Source organism: Gambusia affinis, linkage group LG11, assembly GCF_019740435.1.
Source record: "Gambusia affinis linkage group LG11, SWU_Gaff_1.0, whole genome shotgun sequence".
Taxonomy (NCBI): Eukaryota; Metazoa; Chordata; class Actinopteri; order Cyprinodontiformes; family Poeciliidae; genus Gambusia; species Gambusia affinis.
In genome coordinates this window covers 14,125,607-14,147,654 of record NC_057878.1, presented here as the reverse complement: position 1 = coordinate 14,147,654, position 22,048 = coordinate 14,125,607, and the positions used below count along the sequence as shown (strand labels likewise).

The window sequence follows — 22,048 nt, the reverse complement described above, 5'->3', positions numbered from 1 at the left end:
TGTGCAATAAAGTACTTCAATAAGTGAAGAGAGATCTGCAAGAAAAAAAAAGTCTGGAATGCTTGAATTTTAAATTATCAAGCATTCTAATAGCAATTCTATTTCTTACCTTGAGTTTGTCGTATCGGTCGCTAAGGGCCGCCACTTGGTGGTCTCGATGTCGGCCGACAAGTTTGCACAAGGCACAGATCAACTGTTCGTCTGTTACACAGTACATGTTGACTTTCTCGTCCTCGTGCTCCAGACACATGAGTCCCCGGAGATGGGAGTCCTGCAAGGGTTCAATCAGCCGGTGGCCCGTGAAGGGTTTCTTATTTGGGTGGGTGGCCTTGAGGCATTCCTCGCAGTACGATACCTCACAGGTAACGCAGGTCTTCACTGCATCCTGAGGGGGGTCCTGCTCGCAGAACTGACACTGCACTCGGTCCGCAGGAGATGTCATGGCTTTGCCTTCTGGGATCACTCGCTCACGACGAGTCTCACTAGGGGAGTTGGGTCCACTTAGAGAGGCTTTCTGGTAGCGGTCGATGATGTTCTGTAGGGTCACGTTGCGTTTGAGTCCCTCTAGGCCTCTCTGGTTGAGAGTAATGACATAGCGACAAGTTGGACACTGGAAGGCGCTGATAGACTGGATAGGCTCGCTGGGGGTGCAGTGGGAGACCAAGATACGATGGGCACAGTTGAAACAAAGACTGTGAGCACAGGGCAGCAGCAGTGGGTCCTCAAAAAGCTCCAGACAGATTGGGCAGGTCAGCTCAGACTCTAGTGTTTCCATTTTCAGGCACAACAAAGAGGGATTGTCAGCGAAATCCAGGGAAGCCGATCAGCTATCTATGAATGACAAAGGAAGAAGGCTCAATAATAGAAAGTTGGGGGGAAAAAAGAGTTTAAAACTAATTAAATAGATGTTGGAATGATTCAATTCAGCTGTCCATATTTAGAAATGAGTAGAGGGGTATAAAGATCAGATATGGTAAAAATTTTTAATCAGAAAGCTTAATCACAAGAGCTTCTAGATTTCACAAGCATTAACACTTTTATGTGGAAATTGGTAGTCAGGGAAGATGATTTGAAAATGGGTTATTTTCAGAATTAGTAAGGTGTTTAAAAAATGTCAATGGAAGCCCAGAAAGGTAAAAGCCAAATTAAAAAGAAAACTGTATTTTCTAAAACATGTAAAGACATGTCTGCAGTTCATTCAGGCTACAAGAGAATGTAGCAAACAGCAGGAAGTTTGAACAGATACAGTTTTTAACCGCAGTCGACTATGGAAGGTGATTGATATCATAATGTTGGCAGTCTTTTGGAAAGTGTTACAGAAGGGCTGCTTATTTTCTCAAGAGAAAATACGCAGCAGTTGCTGTTTCAGAAGCAATGTTAGCCAAAGGCGATATAAAACGTCTTTAAAATGTCTTCTTACTTTTTTATCTGTCATAAAGTATGAGTAAAATAGTAGTTTATGGTGACTGAATCTCCATCACAAACACCATACAATTGTTTCTACTGTTAATATATTTAAATAATGACTGTTTCCAAAAGAAGTGGTAGAAAAAAAGTGAATGATCTGTGAATGATCAGAGCCATGACAACATAAGTCATCTGAAAACGGACTTGAAAATTTACTAAAATTAGTATCAGCAAGGATTCGGGATGGTGCCTCTCTAGACAAAATACAAAGAAAGCCTGAATTAAACAAGACTTTTGCACAACTATGTGTAAGTTAGGATAATCCGAATGTATTAATTCAGTCCCAGCTTGAGTTTTATTTGGCTTTCCTTTGCAAGATCAATTCAAAAACATGCATTGTGTAAATATTTGTGGGACAGTTAGGATAAGCAGGTGCTTGCTACTAATAAATAACCCTTTGCGTATTTGGTCGAGATCTGATTTGCTGAACTTGAAGAATGCAGCTGCAGCTCATTTTAATTTGGCTCAACGGGAGCCTGCATGAGTTCCCCTCTGCACGGTCATCCACTGGGGAACAGAGCAGCGAGGACTGACAGCTCAGCCAAGCAGAAGTCTATTGGCCTGCTTGCTGAAGGCTGGGGCTCCACACAGTCACAGACACTAAGCCTTTGTTCCCTGGTCACTCAGACACCCCCAGCTGCAAGTGGACACACTGGACTTCACAGTATCTCCCTGTGCGAACTTTACCTCCACTCATTAAGTGTGAAGAGGGCAAAAGCTCATTATCAAGGACAGTTGGCCACAAGCAGCCCCTTGAAAATCATGCAGGACGCCACAATCATCTCAGAGCAAGTTTGTGTTTTCCGTTGTTCTCGGATCTCCAGACTTTTGCTAATCTTACTGTGGCTACAACACAAGAAACAATTGTTGAGCATGTCTCTTGTGACTAGGAAGCATCTTCTGGCCTTTGTTAGTTTGTTACTTTATTCTTTACACACAAACCTGCCAATGCAACCAATCAATTATTTTTCTGGTTTAAACATGATCTCTCCTCCACCATTGTTGACAAAAAAAAATCTTAAACAGAAAAGCTTTCATAACACATTTTAAGGGTATTTTATAACATTGTCTCAAGAGACATGCTATATGTCTCAGACTTTCTAATTTAATTTCAGTGGAAATCCTTGTTCTAATTTTACTTTTTAAATATTTTTGACCATTTCATTTATCAAAGGTAACATTTTTGAGTATTAAAACTACAAAGCAATAAAAAATTAAAAACCGAAAAAGAAACAAAAACATTGCAGACTACATTAGGTTTTGCAGGTCTTGTCAAACAGGTTCACCTATTGGAGCATGCAGTCTGTGATAAAAACAAGACAAATAAAGAGCCGTTTTAAATAAGCACAGCATGAAGATGTGACTATTCTGATGTCATCACCAGCCTGGACTTATACAAAAGCTTGTAAAATAACACTGTGGCAAAGAGCCACTCCATACAGCCCCAAGTATTTTCTGCATTCCTAAAAGTGCTCCCATTCATACAAAGTTTACTTTACCCACCGATGGATTTCGCCCCACTTTGCACTGCCGAGACATTTTTGCTTCAGGGAAACCTCTGACCTGAATCATGAAAATCTGTTTCAAACAAATGCAATAAACGTGGAGTCCGGCGTGCAGCACGCATCCAGATGGCACAAGTTTTCCTGACCCCAGTAATCCTGCTGCAGAGCTGTCATTAGGCGAAAGATTGAGCAAGAGGTAGCAAGCACAACAGGAAAAGTTGCCCGACAATTCCAGGAAAGCCAGCTCCACCTACAGCAGGAGCTCCGGCCAGAGCTTGGGAGAAGAGGAGGAGAGCGGACAGCAGTGAGCGGGGAGAGAGGGAGTAAAACGTTGAAAACAAACGGAGGCGCGGGATTGTTGCGGAAACCTCGTCCTCACAGGCAGGTCAGTGTCCTCGCAGCCCTGCCCATTCAGAAATTCAAAGCATCAGGATCAGTTTCAGCTTTCTTTGTGCAACTGTTCCCACTGTTTCATACAGCACAATGCTGTGGACTCTAACTTTTCCTGGCACTTCTATCAGGGACTCAAGGGTAAAAGTTGACAACACAAGCTGAGATGAGAGTTGGCCAGGCTATACAGCAGGGTCATGACTCTTTTTGCAGCCAGTGAACAAGTGATGAGGACCAAATAATAAGCCCTGTTAGAGGCAGATCCTCTCCGGAGTAATTCAAACTCCAGCATTATCGTACAGCTTGCAAAATATCTGCACAGTCTCAAAGGAGAATGTTCAATAAGACTAGAAAATGAAGCCAGACATGACTTAACATCATCGGCAACATCCACATCTGTCATAGCTGGCCCTGATGTGGCGAGTCACTGAGCAGCCATCTGCTTACCATGTGCAACTATTTCCGAACACCCCTGCTGGGTTTCGTTTTGATCCTCCTGTCACTCAAAGTGGTCCCCCGGGAGGCTCGCCGCTCTCAGAGACAGACAAGAAGCTGTAAATATTAAAAAAGCTCTCGCTCAAGTCCAGACAAACCTGTAGGTGCTAACTTCCAGGGAGAGAGAGACGTGAAGGGAATGTGACTGGGATTCCCTGGGTGCTTGCTGTGCAGCCTCCAGCGGGAAATAAATTCACTCGCCCTGGAGCAGAAAAGGGAACTTATCCATTTGTTCAGTAAAATGATGAAAGACAATGTGAACATAATAACCTTTGTTCACATTCTAACTTTAAAGCACATACTAGTCAGTTTTACATAAAAATTGGGAATTTGATTGACATGCCAATACATATTCACTTCACATTAAACTATCTGTGTGCAATTTAATCTCAAATAAAGCCAGCTGTTCTGTGAATCACTTACGAGTTTCTTAAAGCTCATTAATGTACAAAAGCATCATGAAAGGAACACGTCTGACAGCTCAGCGGTAATATTGGAGTGCAGTTTAAAACAATGTCACAAGCTTTGATTATGTAGAAAGATCATGGCACCACTGCATACCTGCCAGTGGCATAAAGAAAGGCATTATTGAGAGAGATCCTTAAATCCAGTTTGCAGCCTTCATGACACACACACATAAGGAACCAGTGACGTGCGGTGAGGTTCATAGCTGGTGAGGCACTGACGTCATCAGAATCAGATTTGCAAATAGATGCATAGATTGACAGCAGTTTACAGGTTATGTTTCACTTCTGCATCCTTACACATACAAACTGTAGCTCACAAAACACACATTTCCTTAAAAAACAAAACAAAATAAATGTTATTACTGTCTTACCTTACCTAAAAAATCACTATCTCTATTATAATCTATCGCTGCACTTGACTTGCTTCCCGAATCGTTTAGCCTAGCTCGCTGTCACTTACTCGGCAGTTGAGGAGAGAACAAGACGAACGTCTGGGATCTTGAGCGCCCCCTGCCATGAGGCAAGAGAACTGCCTGCCTCACCTCGAACCTGTTCTCTGCCGTTTATAATCGCTCATTACACGAAACACGTTACACAAACAGTTGGTGACAAAAAGCACTGTACATTATATACATAAGCTAAATTATTGGAAATAAGTTCACATATTAAATTTGTTTAAACCATTTTATTGACGCCGTACAGCAACAAGCTCTCTCCGCTTAGCAGCCAGCGCAGAGCCAGGGGTTGCGCAATCCAAGGTGAGGCAGAGCTCGCTGCTGCCTCACCGGCATCGCTTCCAAGCATTTGAATGGGAAAATAAGAAAATTCAGCGATTTTGAACAAATAAAAATCGAAATTGGTGAAGCTACATGAAAAATAAATATGTTTTAGTACAAACCACCGGATGAATATAACAATTTAAATTACTTTATGATTATATATTTTCTTTCTTTCCATGATGGCTGGTGAGGCACTGCCTCACCTGCCTCCCCTGACCGCACGTCACTGTAAGGAACACAGTAAACATGTTGGAAAATGGGTTCACAGATGCCTTAATTGTCTCTCCTAAAACACTTACATGCAAGACAAAGGGTCCACGAGGATACCCATACTACAGTGAAATGGTTCAGAAATAAATTGTGTGTTTAAAAGATAACACTCTGCATCTATCTGAACATACTCCACTGTAAAACATGGTGTTGGCAACATCTGGGTGTGGGACCTTTTTTCAGGGACAGAAAAGCTGGTCATAGTTGATGGAAGATCATAACAAAGATCCTGCCACTGAAGTGGTATTCCTATAGGATACAGTAATCCCTCGTTTATCGCGGGGGTTACGTTCCGAAAACGACCCGCGATAAGTGAAATCCGCGAAATAGAAAACTTTTTTTTTTTTACAATTAGCAACTATTACATGTACTGTATACAAATACAGTGACTCACGTGAGGCGTTTCACTGCTCTTCAGACTGCTGCATCCTGACTGACTCTGCAGTGTTCTCTTCTTCAAATTACAAGATAATTTGGCCTTAATGTTAATTTGCCAAGCTGTTTTATGTATACACATAACTGCATAGACGACAAAATGATAGCACAATTCGTATGTTTTGATACAAGCGGGAGTGAGTTTTTAAGCGAATCAGAATGCAGAGCACAATGCAAAAAAAACAAAAAAAAAACAACAAACCATTATGAAAATCCGCGAAATAGCGAATCCGCGATAAGTGAACCGCGAAGTGGCGAGGGATCACTGTAATTGTCCAAAAGGTTGAACTAGAGCTTCTTATTTTAATGTGTAAAAGTTCACTGGGGAAAAAAAACAGACATTTTTCAGGCTGTGTTAAGGAAAGCTTGGTCTAAAACACTGGAATTCAGCCCCAAACGATGAACCAAGATACTGAAATGACATGTGGAGTTACATTTTGATTAGGAAGTAATGGGTCCTTTATAGATGAAACAATTAAAATGTCTTTGATATGAGGGCAATTTCCTGCTCAAACGCTCCCTAATCCTTTTGGTTATGGTCTTTTATCACCCTTAATGATAGTCCTGATCCATGTAGGCTATTCAGACTCTGAAAGATTGTTATTGCTCTCTGTCTTCTTCCCCGGGCTGACACCTAACATATTTATCTGTAATCCTGTCCTGGTAGCATGGCTGTGACCAATGAAGGGGGCCAGGGCTGGAGGAGCAGCAGAAACAGCCGGCTCTGCTCAGTTCTGCTCAGCTCAGTTCTGCTCAGCTCAGCAGCGGCCCACTCAGGCCTAATGTGATTTACAGCTGCGGTGGCACCAGCCAGCTGATTAGACTGACTAATCTACCTGATCTGCAGCTGCACACATTACCCAGATCATCGTTAATGGAACATGTACGGCCGAGACACAGGCTGTAGTTTAAATGATTAAAGAGCGCAACCTAATTACTAACCTTAGCATCTCTGCGACTAGAGTTTAACCTCATCTGTACATGTTGGAACTGGAACGGAGAAGTATAATGGTGTTCCGGGCTAATAATAAGCTTCATGTGAAAACCGTGGCTCTAAATGTATCGTTTCTGGCATTTCAGAAGTCGGGTTGTGCTAACAAGGTCACTTGGTTTTCTGTCTTACAATCTGAGAAACGCAGGTCATCCTGGTCGGCAGAAACTTCTCATTTCCTCTGCGAGGCTTGGCAGGTGCCATCAGCGGGAAAACACCCTATCCTTTCCACGACCACAGGAACTTCAAGGAATGTGACTTTCCAAGCATGCAGCTGCCACCCGCTTCCTCCAAGTTCAAACAGGGTTAAAACTACTCTGATACTCGTTGAGTTTAAATGTCAATGTACTCATTTAAGTTTTGAGTTTTAAGTTTAGAGAAGTCGTTTAGGATTGACGACCTCCAAGTGGCGAAAACACGCAAATGGCGACATCTTGTGGTTGTTTTTCATAACTGCATACAGGAAAGTATTCACACTGTCAGACTTTGGCAATAAATTAACAAACATTGGATCAAAATATGAGAAAATATACCCGCTTTAACGACGGTGACTTTCAAATAACTTCTCGTAAAAATTTAAAAACTTTTCTTACGAGTAAGAATATCTCGTACATTTCTTCGAAAGCTTTAGTTGTTCTTGCTCTGAACTTTGTCTCTTGAAAATTTAACAGCCGTTAAAAATGTTGATGGAAGCAAAGAACACTAAAATTTAAAAAAATAAGATTTTTGAGGTCATACTGTTTTCACAATAAATACAGTTTTACTTCTTTTGAATGGTCCATATTTGGTCTCAGAGACTGAAGGTGATGGACTGGAGGTGATGGCTAGTCCAAGATGGGCAAAGACCAAAATAGATTTTTGAAGCGTCATTGTTTTTCCAGACGCTGTTTTGTCAACATTTGAATATTCATCTAAGTTGCACTTTGTTGGAATAAATTTACCTAGAAAGTAATTAGTTGCAAAGAAAACTGAGGTAGGAGACAGTGTGACATCAATGTACTCGCTGTTTTAAACAAACTGAAAACTTTGAAGAAAACAATGTTACTATCTAATTTAAGATGGCCAAAAAAGTCCGATATAATAGCATTTACATGAACAATTACTATATTGGAATTTTTTTGCACTGAATTTTCTACCAGATACTTACAGTGTCAAGAGATGCATTACCTGTTCTGTTTTCAGAAAATGATTGACACAGGAAGGTCATTGGTGGTGCACCACCAACTTTATCTCCAGTGTAAATGACTTCCTAATTCAAACATGACAATGTGTTTTAAAGTTGTTGTTGTTGTTTTTGTAAATAGCTTTTATGCTAAAGGCTAAGGTCGTGTTTTTGACACTGGAGTTGTTTTGATTCTACTCTGATTTTAGTCCCTCTTAGACTAGCTTTTACTTTAGCCTCCAGAACCTACTCCTCTGGATTTGTACTAAACAAAAGAGAGTTATCTGTTATACTGTAGGTTAGATATCAAGTGCTTATAAAGCCTAAACAGAAAACTAAAACAATTCTTAACAATCCCTTCAAGCACTTCATTGGTTCAATAAACCCTATAAAGATCTCCACATGTGTTGCCATGGGGACAGCTTGTTGTCTACTAGTCACAGTAGTGATCAGAAGCAGTGTGCTCATTTGGAAAGGTGCCTTCCATTTCTTTTTAAAACAACCAGTAATTAATTAATAGGAGCCACATGAAAGTGTATTCTCCTCCTCCATAATGAAGTGGACCGTGACATCTGATAATGATTTTAAAAAAAAGGATCTGTTGACAAAAGCGCAATAGTAAAAGGGAAAGACCATCCTTTTGAAGCTGCACACTCAAAAATAATGCATCAAACTAAAACAAATATGCCAAAGAATATTTCATTCAATTTCCAGAAAACCTGCAGTCAAGAATGTGTTTGAAAATGTCTCAAAGCTGTTGCAAATGACTGTTTTTACACAGGAAGTCTGCTGTAGCCTCAACCCACTCATTTTTGTGCTGTTTAATTCCGGAAATTCCCTTCAGACCTTGCTTAGTCATCACACCTCTCATGCAATCTAGTTCAAAACCTTAGGAAAAATAACATAGCCCGACAACTTTTGCACCTAAAAAGATCCCTGCCTGGAGCTTTGGAAACACATTATGACTCATGTTCTAGCAGGAAAAAACTCCACAATGGCACAGTAACATTACACACTGACTGTGTTCTGAGTGACCTCCTGACTTACCTGCCTCATGGTTCCAGCCGTAAAGAAGCAAGGGAAAGTACAGAGCCACCTCCACAGTCATTCACTGCTGATATTTAGTCTCTGCGAAGCTGATCCACTGCTGCGGTCTGAACTTAAAGAGTAGTGACTCGCCTCTCAGACTCTCTGTGAGTTTCTGAGCTCTTAACCCTCTCCTCTGAGCCTGCGGGAGGATCAAAACTTGCCACCTTTTTATCTACTCTGACTGAGAACCATCCCATCTAGTTGCAGTGGGCTGCAGAATATTGGTGAAGCCAATAGTGTGAAAGGGGGGCAGGACATTTGCTTCTCTGCACTATAACTTGAGGCAATCAGACATAACTTGGAGCAAAGGTTTTCCAAACCCACATAGACGCCTCCAGCTGAATACCAGAAACAAAATTAAACTGTACGATTCCATTACCATCATCCTTAACCTCATTAAGTTTAGTTGAAAGTATTGGAGCTGAAAATTTGCATCATCCTCGCAGCAAGAATAACTGAAGCCAAGCAATATACTGCTACTTTAATACAGATGCTAGCTGTTAGCCATATTTCTCAGATTAAACACAGGAATGTGCTGAGATTTGATACTGCAGACTTAAAAAGTGTTGAAAGTTCTCTCACATTGTTGGCGTCTGTTCACAATTCCTCAGTTGCTTAGAAAATAACTAACATGTGGAAAGACTGACCTGGTTGGCACCTGAACAGTGAGAGAGAGCGAGATCACATCAAGTCCGGTCAGTTTCTCAGCTGAAAATTGAGATGCTGTTACTTAAGACAACTTTGTCACCGACATTGAGTGTGAGGATTTTTTTTTAGAATTGGATCACTGTTCAAGATGCGTTTTTTGTTCTTTTTTGTTAAAAAAATCAAAACCACAGAGGACATAGTTTCACTTGGATTACAAAGCAGCCACATTCCCATGCCCAGGAGTCCTCATATTTCAGCTCAGCCTGCTGCATCCGGAATGGTGCGAAAATAAATAAGAACAACTAAATCACTAAACTTTTGACACAAAGCAGGAAAGACTTACCGGTACGCTTTTGCACTGTTTGAAATATTTTGACTCTCAGCTAATATGAAGTCTAATCAGACATGGAAGCATTTTTTTCAGTGTTTAATTTGGTGAGCCTCTGATTGTGGTCCCAGTTTCCTGCTCTTTGCTGACAGGAGGGTCACCCTGTGTGGTCCTCTGCTGCTGAAGCCAATCTGCTTAAGGGTTTGACATATTGTGCCGGAGATGCAACTCTGCATATCTTGATTGTAACCAGTGGTTATTTCAGCTACTGCTGCCTCTTCTGTTATCACAAACCAGTCTTTCTATAATTCTCTGACCTCTGATGCCTGTAACCTGTTTTTCATCCAGAGAAATGTGACTTTTTGAACCATCCTCTGTAAACCTGAGTAATAGTCTTATGTGAAGATTTCAGTAGATCAGCAGTTTCTGAAATACTCAGAAGCCTGTCTGACACCAACAACCATGCCACATTCAAAATCACTTAAATCCCATTTCTTTCACATTCTGATGCTTAGTTTAAAGTTTAGCAAGTCGTGTTCGCTATGTGTAGATGCCTGAGTGCTTAAATGCATTGAGCTGCTGCCATCTGATTGGTTGATTCACTGTTTACCAATCAATCAAAGAGGTGTATGTAATTAAGCACCCCTTGAGTCAATGGATATGAACAGGTGCAGAAGGCCACTGAGTGCCACTAGACTGCTTGTTCATATTTAACCTCCTGTTCAAACAATATTTGCATCCTAAATGCAAATGTTCACATAATAGTTTGAAGCAGGTTAAATCCGGCAGACCAATACACTGTCAAAGCTTAAACAGAAACTCTTATTCTTTCATCTGGACTTTTTATGCATCCTTCTCCAAAGATACAAAGTGTGTCTTACCTCACAGCCTTAGTCACTCAACCAGACAGTCCAGTCAGGGTGGCTCAAAGATTCATAGAGAAACCAAAGATGAGAGTTTTCTCAAAATTGTGACTTTGCTCAGAAGACTCCCTCTACTTTTTAACTATCTGTCTGGGTGCTGCCACTTCATCTGTTTTCCTCCTGTTTCTGAAAGTCTTCTCACACAAGCCTCTTTTTTCCTAATCCTCTCCAAAGGAAGCCGAAACTGCTCCAAATGGTTCAACCAGGCACCCACTTCTCAGGCTTTTCCCTCTTTGTGTTATTTTGTTGGCTGGGATCATTAACTTGGTCCCATGAGAACACAAGGAGGTAAATAACCACCCCCTCCTTCCCGTGGAAACTGTCAATCACTTGTGATGATGAGGAGGTGAGAGGCTGCTCTTAGCCTCTAAGGAAACACTCCTGATTGGTCACAAGGGAGCAGAGGTACCCGGCATGACAAATGGGAGCTCTAAGATGGATAGGATTGCTCTGTTAGGGTTACATGCACAGCCATAATAGACTTTTACACAACTCACTCATTTGCATGTCATTTAGAATAAAGCTGCAGACTTGTCAGACTTGACAGCAAATGTCTCTGCATCTGGATTTGAGAATACAAAAAATCTTCGTTTAATACGTTGGCAGTTGGGTAAATGCTAGGGTCAAGCTGAAGAATGTTGAGATCTTTTAAATGACACTTTAGTACAGTCTGGGCACTCAGCAGGGGGGACTACGAGGGATGCATTAAGCTGCCGTTGCTATGGTAGTTTGGCAGGAGCAGGGATGCATCCTGCTTCCCGAGCCAAATGCCATTCTAATCTTTTCACTGGCCAACCCTCAGCTCTCTCTTCACAGATTGTTTGTTTCTTCGTCAAGCCTACCACTGTCTGTTAGTTTCCTCTTCCTCCCAACATCCAATGCAAATTTGAAGTCAACAGCATTTTGTAAGAAAGTGAAATGTGCAAAGACACTGAGACTGAAACAATACCTGAAAGAGGTCACTCCCCTCACAGGACCAAGACTAAACGCTTTAACTGCCAAATGACGAGGAACAACAGACACATTAAGCATGGCTGTGAATCTGATGCCTGTGCTTGACTCATTCTGAACACTAATAGATTTGTAAACAGCGCGCAGCAAATCCATTTTCAATGCCCAACGCACAGAAAGCGCTGAAGTAATTAAAGTTTATGTATTGCGTTAAATCAGTTCAAAAAATTGAAACATCCGTCAGATAAAACACCCGCAGAGATATATTAAACTTACTTCTGTCAAGATGATTATGACATAAAATTAAGTAAAAGACAAAATAAGATGAATATAATTACATCAGATGTAATTATACTATGTAAAACATTGTTTTTGCACTCAGTATTTAATGATGGCCCTTTTTACAGGAACTTCTGCATCTATGCGGAGGGGATCACCCTGTGGTTTTGATGAGCTGTTAAGAAAGATAGTGTCCTTTAACATGTCTCCAATGTTGCTCAAAGTTTTTTCAAGTTTAAATTTATTCTATACCACATATAACCATCAGTAGTTGACAGAAATACTGCATGAAATATAAAATCAAAACAGCCCCACCCTCCCAGCCCCCAATAAAAATGGAAATAATTGCAAGTTCTCTTATTAAAGGGCCTGCAACACATCTATGAATTCATTTCGCACACAGAAAATTATTCTTTTGCAACAAAATGACATAAAATCATAGCTATTTACTTTGCTTTAAGAGACAAGAAGATATGTGAGGCCAATGAAAACTGGTTTGTTCCCCTTTCCAAAGGTCACATCCTTCTCAGAACTGTAAAAAACATCAAATAAAAAAAAAAGTCTGTTTTTGTTTTTGTCTTTCCAGAAAATAAAATTTGTCTGGGTTGTGGTTTCCAGTAACCCGTCCCCACCTCTCCCACTGGAAACTGAGGCTGTTCCTTGTTCTGGTTGAACAAAAGAAAACAATGACCCATCTCACATTTAGAAGAATATTTTTTTCTAGTAGACAAGACAAAAGTGGAACTTTTTAGAAGTCATCCTGTTGCATCCTTCATAAGACATGTAACTTTAAAAAAAATATACATAATATGATGTTTGTAGAAGAAATTCTTTGGAACAGGGCAGTCATCCGAACACCAGGAAGTTCACTTCTGAAGGGCTAAAACTAAAAACAAAATGGTGGCTTTGGAGTGGCCTTGCCAAATCCCATTGAGAAGATGTGGAATTACCTAAAGCACATTCTTCATGCTCGAAAACCCTCTAATGTCCCCAAGGTAAAACAACTCTGCAAAGAACCAATATATTTCCACGAAGATTAAAGACTCATTGCCAGTTATCATGCCAGTTGTTGCTGCCAAGGATGTTACCACCAGTTATTAGGTTTCAGAGGCTTTTTCTAACAAGGCCAGGCTGGTCTGGATAACTTCATTCCACTTTCTCAAAGGAAGGAAATTCTAAAGCTGCACTTTGTTTTCCCACATAACTCACAAATAAACACATGTCTGATATGAAAAGTAGTTTAATGCTATAAAATAACAGAAGGAATAAGTAGGGGAGGAAATACTTTTTCACAACACCCTATCTTAAGTGACCAAAGATGCCATAATGTCAAAAATGATTTCTTCCATTTTCTGCATTTGTATCAGTGGCAGTGAAGCTTGCAAATATTCTAGAATAGTCCCCATATAATTACAGCCTAAAAAAACACACATATATTCCCTTATCAATTAATAGCATAACTGTCCACAAAATTATTCCAAACAAATGAATATTCATCTCCATTAAATGAGGCCATTTGCAGCCTAGGGCGGTCCTCTTGATGATGGCTGGCACATCAAGCTGCATTAATTAGAACAAGACCTGCAGAGGGCCAGAAATGCCCTCCTGAAAAGTAAGATAAGTAGTTGGAGCAAAACAGGCCATGAAATTAAATATTACATAAACATTAATAGTTGAGAAAGAAGAGGGAGGACTTTTTTTTCCTTCAACCTGCATAGTCATCATGTCATAAGGTTAGCTATCAATTTGCAGTATAAGCAGTTCCACAAGAAAATCCATGTCATACCAAACAAAGAAATCCTAATTTATGCATACAAACAGAGATGGTGCAAATAAGATTTTTCAAATAACACATTTAAAATAATTAGTCATTAGATAGCTTTAAAGCAGCCAAATATGCTGAGTAAGGTAGAAACAGTTTGAATAGCCTCAAATGCAAATTCATTTATCTTCAGCAGCCGGGAAATAAACAGTAAAATCAACTCACATGCTAAAGTCCTGAGAAATCTTTGAGATTATTTTCAAGCACAAGACAAAAAGGAATCTCCCATTGAGAGCTGAGGTCTCTATTTCAGTAGCACATTGATGAGAGAACAAACAAAACATACAGTAGCATCCTAGCTGCTCTGTTTTCCACACGCCCTCCTTCATTGCTGGATCTCCCCACCCAGCCCCAGCCCCATCCCTGTCTATATGCTCATGCAAGCATAAATCATGACCAGCAAGCATCACGTCCACCAGGCCATTTCATGGATGTGTTCTTCATTAATGCACCCCCATCCCCTTTTTGGGGTTGAGCAGTTGCCCCTGACTCCCCACCCACCCTCACAACAAAAAGACAAAGAGGTAGCAAATGGAGAGACAAAGTGGGGGGGTACACAAACCTTGGGGACCACATTTTGATGAGTTTCTAACTACGAGGCCCGGCCTTGAACAGATGGGACCGTGTCTCCAGGGTTGTGCTGCATCGCTGCGTTTAGCGCACACACACTCACACACACCCACCCCTATACATCCCTTTAACCAACTTCTGCTCACCGAATGAAGCTGTGCAGATTCTACTCTAGATGTGATGGGCAACATAAAAGAAGAATGTCTTTTTATAATATTATGTTTGGCATCAAACTTTTATGTAATCACAGTAATTAAATTCTGAAGGTAAATGTCTAATTAGGTTAGCATGTGCTCACAGGCATTAGGATGGTCTTTTTCAGTACAAGTGCTGATCTAAGCGACTATAATCATTTTTCTAACTAGAACAGCCCTCACTCTGCCAGTGAACAATAAGATGAAAGCAAAGGCTGCCCTCGTCATGGCAAAAGTTCAACTTTTTAATTGCTTTCATGCCTTAAGACACGCTGCCAATGTCTTACCCACAATCAGCTTGAATATTAGCCAAATGAATAAGAATGTTATTGAAAAGCTGATTAACGCTCACAGCGGTTTATCTTCAGAGCAGGTAAAGTTAGTTCAAAGAAATCTAGCATGTTTTAGGTTTATGCTCTCAAAGGACACACCATCTTGTTTCTGCATTTAGCTTGAGGTTAGCAGTGCTAAATGAGCAGGGCTGGTGTGGGCAGCGACCTGGTATTGATCCTTATCCCCCTCAGCAGCGTAACGGTCGTGAAAATGCCACCGTCAGATTTAAGCTTACGGTCCTTTCTATTTTTTCTACTGTAGTAAATTATACTAACTTATTCTGTGCACATACATACAGAGACTTAATTTAGTTTGAAATGTTTATGAAACCTGATAAGCACCACTGCTTCTATTTATGAAAGAGCAACGTTCTAAAGAAACTCTATTAACATTTGTTTTGTTAATTCTATACACACAGTGCTTGGAATATTTACACATTTTGTCATTTCGAAATCACTCATTTTAATTTATGTCATTGGGATTTTATAATCAGCCCAACACAGAGTATTATATAGTGAAGGAAAGGAATAAAAGATTTTAAATAAAAATATTAAAATCATGAATTTTCCTTGAGACCCCTTTACATTAATAGGCCTAAATAAAACGTAATGCAAACGGCTGCTTTAAAAGGTTACCTATTCGGTAAGGTGAGTCCACCTTTTTGGGATACATGCAAAATGCTATGTGAGGCTGACAGCAAACACTGGACATCAAGCTAAACACACCATTCTCCTGGGAAAATATGGTGGTGGAATCATCAGTCTGTGGGTAAATAGAGAATAAAGAGCATAAAATCAATCAGCAGTTTTGTGTGTCACAAAAACAGCCTTTATCGAAGACATGCAGGTGAAATTCCAACTACTGCAAAAATAATGCCAAAATAAATACTGTTTGTATTTTCCCAGAAGGAATGTAGGGAATACCTACAGCAAATATGTGGAAGGAGGGGCTTTGGTCAGATGACACCAAAATAAACTTTTGCTCAAAACCTGCAAATGTAAGTGGCAAAGAAATTAGCACTCCACATCACGCTTAACATATCATCCCCATGAAGAAACTTGACGGTTTGTTTCACAAGGTCAAACAAGTTTATACATGACTATATGTGTCATAGGTCTGTATTTGTATAACAGTGACAAATGTTGCAAGGACATTAAAGATGGTAAGAGTTAACAGCAAGCTGAAAGAAGATAAATTTGGAAATATCTGAGAACAAAATTTGTGAAAGACGATTTAAATAAAATATCAACAACAATAAATAAATTAAACAATAAAGTAAACTTGGCTTTTAAAAAAGAGGTCTTTATGTTTTATATGAAGCACTATACTAAGGGATCAAAAGAAACTATTGTGGTCAAAATAAAAAGTCATTGATCATGTTCCAAAGAAGCTGGTTGTACTTTGTGGCTATAAAAAAAAAAAATTGCAAAATGCTTTACTGTCTGGTGCTTTCTCGCTTAAACAAATATGGGAAGGGATTTTGGAAAAGAAATATCATCTGCTATTTAAAGTCCACACCACAAACTGCTCCTCAGAAAGTCTTGACTTTTTTTTTCTTTTTTTTACGGAAAAGAAAACGTATCTACTTTTTCGAAAGGGTTCAGTGAATGCCTGCTGCATTCTTTCTGCTTAGATGACTCAGTAATTGCTTCCAGCTTGTGTGGGAATCTATCTCAGAGAATTTATCACATCTATATCGCAAATCTCCAGCTAACTAACTTTATCAAAAATAATGATAACACAGCATTCACCTCACCCCCCAAACCCCCTCTGCCCTTTCTGGCTGTACACCAAAACCCCCGGCCTCAGTTTGCATTCTTGCTTTACAAGCAGTAGTCGCTTTGAAAGACAGAACCTGTTCGACAAAGGCAGATAAGAAATTGTTCTCCGCCGGGTGAAGAGTTTTCAGACAACGCTGTTCCTCCACCTCTGTTAAACATTACAACCGTCACACTCGACCAAGTTTTACTGGAGTCAATTTGAACATCTGTGGTGGGGCTGTGTTCACATGTCCAAGGAGGCAGTCAGAGCCAAATGCCTGAGCCCAGCTGTTTGAAAAAGAATTAGATAAATTTCCGTGTTCTCCTAGCTTTTTAAAAAAATCTGTTGGCTTGGTCATGTTGACATTGTTGGTGAGCAGTTAACATTATTGAGATGAGATTTCTAAGACAAACAACAATATATTCTGGATAATCCTAAGGGTGGATATCTTATAATGATGTATTTACCATCAATGTTATCTTAGGGAGGCGCAACTGAATATTCTCGTTTACTGTCCATCAAGATGTGAAAAAACTTCTTCAGGACATTCCTGAATCTTGGCTGCAGAAGCACATTCTCTAAAGTTAGAGAAATGGGTGAAATATTTTTTTTCTGAGATATTACTGACACCGTTGCACTTCATTTCATTTAACATTTCATTTAACTGCATACACAAGATTTCAAACTTGATTGCACCACTAAACATCCAGTTTCTGTGATTAAAAAAAAACAACCCACAATGATAAGTCACTTTAAAAATGTTTTCCAGCTTTAATGCCATATATGTAATACATTATACTTTTACTTTATGTATAATTCAACATAAATGCAGCTGATATTTTGGGGAAACATAAACAATATAAACTCATACTTTGCTCAAAGACATTTTGATTCCTTTTTGTCTTCTTTGGTAAATCACCATTCAACTTGACTTGGTGCTGTAACTTGCAATAACTCCCCAAATTTATGTCTACAGGAAAATCTCCCCAAATTTTCTAGAATTTTTTTTTTTTCTTTGCTCAGCTTTGGTTATTACTTTCCAAATCATTACTGAAAGATGTTTTCAGTAATATCCAGTATCATCATTACTGAAAAATGTCCTTGTGTTAGGATATGGCTTAATGCGCATTGTATTGTAGTTAGAACAGAGAAATTCTGACATCTCAGTAAATAAATTAACCACTGAGAAAGTGGGAGAAACTCAGACGAGCTATTAAAGTCGACTTTGTGTTTCAATAAGACTTCTTCTCGCATCAACAATAGCAAGCTGTGGTGGAAAACTTTACTTTACGATACACATGGATGAACATGTCTAAAATCAGTGTAATATTTACCACCTGCAGCTCTAAACTGAACAAATTTCTGCAGAATTTCTGGAAAGCAGAAACAAAGTGGAAAAAGGATAAGCTTTGGGTGTCATTTCAAATATTAAAGGACTGCTAGCATCACTATCAGGCAGTTGTGAAGGATCATAAAAGGAAATACTTGTCAAATTTTATTTTGTGAAACTGCCGCAAACCTGGTATATTGTTTAAAACTATTGATAATATTCTTAATGTTCCACAAACAGTGAGCCATCATTTGAGGCATGTGAAATGTCTCTACAATTTTGTGTGGATAAGGTGGCACCCCTTACGTCTGTCCCAGCGGTCTTAATTTCCCGCTCTGATATTTTTCGCCAGTTTGAGCTTGTGACTGAAAACTGTTTAACAGAGATTATTGATTATTGATTATTGATCATGTGAATACCTTAGCTTCCTCTATTGATGTGTTCCCACCTATGTTTTTTTAAAGAGATATTTTCTACTTCAGGGCCTTCTGTGTTTGCTGTTACTAACAGTAGTCTGTCCTCAGGTGTTTTTCCAAATGCTTGCAAACATGCTATAGTGCATCTTTTGGTTAAAAAGTCTATTCTGGATCCAACTGTATTGCTAATCTTTACACCTATCTATCTTTATCTATCTATCTTTAACCTATCTATTACCTATCTTTTACCTATCTATCTATTTATCTATAAAGCTATCTTTCCTTTCAAAAGTTTTGGGAAAAATTATTTACAAACAGTTCATAGAAGTTTTAACAGCAAATGACATTCCTGAGGTTTTTCAGTTGGGATTTAAATTACGTTACAGCACATAATCGGCATTGCTTAGTATTTTTAACGATATTCCTGTAGCAACAGACTCTGCAAATTGTGTGATCTTGGGTTTTATTGGATTTAACAGCTGGATTTGATACTGTGGACCACAAAATTTTAATTAATTTTATAATTTTATAATTTTATAGTGAATTTTAATTTAATTTGTCACTGAGAACACCTTACAGGCATTCGATGAACTGCTCTTGCCAGGTTTAGCTCCTTTCTGACAGAGCATCTTCATGTCATTTTTTTCTTCTTTTCCCTTGGGCTCCATCTACATAAAGCACAAATATTCTTTTCATCTTCATGAAAACAAGAAAAAGAAGAGAGATACTCTCTTATTAATGTTTTAATTCCCAGATGAAGTAAAGGTGTGGATGGACCACCTTAAGTTTCTTCTTTTTAATGATAATAAGACAGAGGTTTTGTATTTCAGGGCTTCACGTGTGTCACCCTTCATAGATCTTGACCCTCTGGCACAGTATTTGAAAGGCACTGTCACCAGTCCTGGGGTAAAAATGGACGGTTATTTTAATCTCGACAGGCAGACCACCTCAGTGGTGACGTCCAGTTTTTACCATTTGAGACAACTGACATGTACATTTAAAAAAAGTACGTCTTGATTACTGCAATCCCTTATATCATGGTATCTCACAGACAGTGGATACGATGCCCATAAAATGGATAGAGCTGTGCCAAAAGCAGGCACTGTTCCTTTATCTTGTTTGGTTTTCACATTCTTTACTACCCCATTTAGCGTTGGTTGTTTCACCAAATCAAACAAGTTTATACAAGCAGGCAATCACAGTGAATTGCTGAAAGCTGAACGTCCACATTAATATTTAATAGATTAAGTAGTAAATGGAAGACTCAAGAAGTACAAGCTACAAAAGTGTAATTTGCGTAACAGGGTGTGGGCTTTGCTTTTTCTTTCCTTTTTGGTGACATTTGGTCTATACTTCTCACCAGTTGGTGGTGCTAAGGCTCCATTAAGTTAAGTGCCAAAATAAAAATAAAAAGTAGAAGAGCCATCACAGTCCTAGCAGTGGTGTCAACCACACCTCACTTAGATAGGAATTTATGTTGACTTCTTGCTTAGAGTCGCTCTCAGCAGCTGATTGAATCCCTCTTAAGAAGCTAAGAACAGCCTGTTGTTCTAATAATTGCACAGTAGCTAGCATTAACTATTAAATTAACTAAAACGTTTCTCTAGTCAAGTCAATGACATAAAATTCACACCAGATGTTGGCAACAATGAAAGTAATCAATATAATGAGTCAAAGAAAGTTACGGCTAAAACATTAGAGTGACTCCTGGAATAAGTATCTACTAAAAACAGGAAGAAAGGGATTTTCAAAGAGACAAAGTAAGTAGAGAAACTAGTTGTCAATATTTTAAATTTCTTCCTGGTTCTATGGATTCGTCTATACTCGTGGTCTACAAATATCCTTTCTGATTACCAAATTACTGCAGAGTCGTATGGTTCGTAAAAGCAGAAGTACCTTAAAAAAATCTTACTGTTGTCCAAAAAGAAAACATATAAAAAATATATATATATTTAATAATAATAATAGTAGATATATAATTTATTCAAAACTTCCAATGGGAATGGTAAATTCCCTCATTTGGAATGTTTCAATCAACAAAAACACACATGTGTTCACCACTTATTTTACATCTGTTTATGAAAAAGCAAGACTTTGTTGCAGCAATATTACTATTTTCCAAAGCTTCGCAATGCACTCAACTGCTCCCCATTCATCAGAATGTCATCTGCAGTGAATTAAATTTCCTTTTAACTAAAATCAGTGCTTGATTAATCCCGACCTCTCACCTCTTCATAATAAAGAGTGGCTTCTTTGGGAATATTCAAAATTCACAGTCTTAAAATGTGACCGTGGATATGCACACATAATTCTTAACATCCTGCTTCTTTGTGCTGTTATTGGCCGTCATAATGGGAATGATCCAGCGACAGCTCTTGCCCTGTCACAACAACCAGGCACAAAAGCCTCGCAGCTGCTAATGAAGTTGGCACTGAGAATGCAATGGATACGGTTGTGTTTATGATTTGGAGGGAGGGCTGTGGAAACAGAGCTAAGTGATGAAAATTTTTTTTTACATCCAAAGCACATTTACCAAAATAATCCATTTATCTTGCCAAATTAGGTCAATTCTAGAACGAGGGGAAAAAAAATAACATTAAAAAACCCAACACATTTGCTCAGTCTTTTAAGGAGTAAGAAAAAAATGTTTGGAAAGCTTACCTCATGGGAAAAAAAAAAGAAAATCCAAGTGAGTTCACCAATATTGCATGTCCAGACTTTGCCAGAGCAAGACTGTATTGCTTTATTAAAACAGGAAAGATCGGACGAAACCAAGACTGCTCAATGAAAGTTGGTCTTTACCTTTCTTTCTGTGAGATTGAAATAATACCTTTTTTGCCAGATGAATGTTTTCACCAGCAGCTGTTTTATGAGGAAGCTGACATATCAGAGCTCCTCAGCTGTCAGCAGATGTGAAGCATGTGAAAACAGGGACGTTTTTGTGACAAAGCATCTGGATCCCGTCTGAACTGACTTTGTAACTAAATAACTCAAACAACCAAACTCTCTTAATGAGTTCATAAAGTTCAGTGCTTCTTCCAGCTCTCCTCCATGCACGTGTTTACTCATGCAGACTGCAACATGCCTGTTTCAGTAGAAAAAAACAACAAGCATCTAAGTGCGAGGCTTAATGTGTTGTGATCGATATTCTAAAATCAATAAAGTCTTTCTCTGAAAGACCTGCAGGATTCCCCACTGCTCTCCCTGAGCTGATCAGCTCTCTACTTGATTCAGCCAAATAAAAATTTTAAGTTTTGGAACTCCTTCAGTCCAACAGAAATGCTTCTTAATCAGATCTTACCTTCTTCTCCATGGCTGTATGTGCTCTCTCTGGTGGAGAAGGAAAAAGCAGAGGATTATTTTTAGACAGCTGGCTATTTCCCTGAGGAGGAAGACAGGCAGGAGACAGAAAACTGAAAGGTGTTCTTGCCTGCAAACACTCC

The 22,048-nt window shown here is 39.2% G+C and overlaps 1 protein-coding gene across 11 annotated transcripts in view; it reads right to left on the bottom strand.

Annotated features, from left to right (window-relative positions):
• Positions 1-22,048, bottom strand: part of mid1 (midline 1) — a 40,737-nt gene extending 18,689 nt beyond the window's left edge. For 2 of the 11 annotated variants that reach the window (XM_044132204.1, XM_044132210.1), the window contains exons 1-2: positions 21,907-22,048; positions 110-831 (exon numbers count right to left, since the gene is read on the bottom strand). In XM_044132204.1, coding sequence (XP_043988139.1) covers positions 110-775 — 666 coding nt within the window. In that variant the 5' untranslated portion in view covers positions 776-831; positions 21,907-22,048. The other 9 variants (XM_044132206.1, XM_044132202.1, XM_044132207.1 and 6 more) reach the window with 9 other exon arrangements.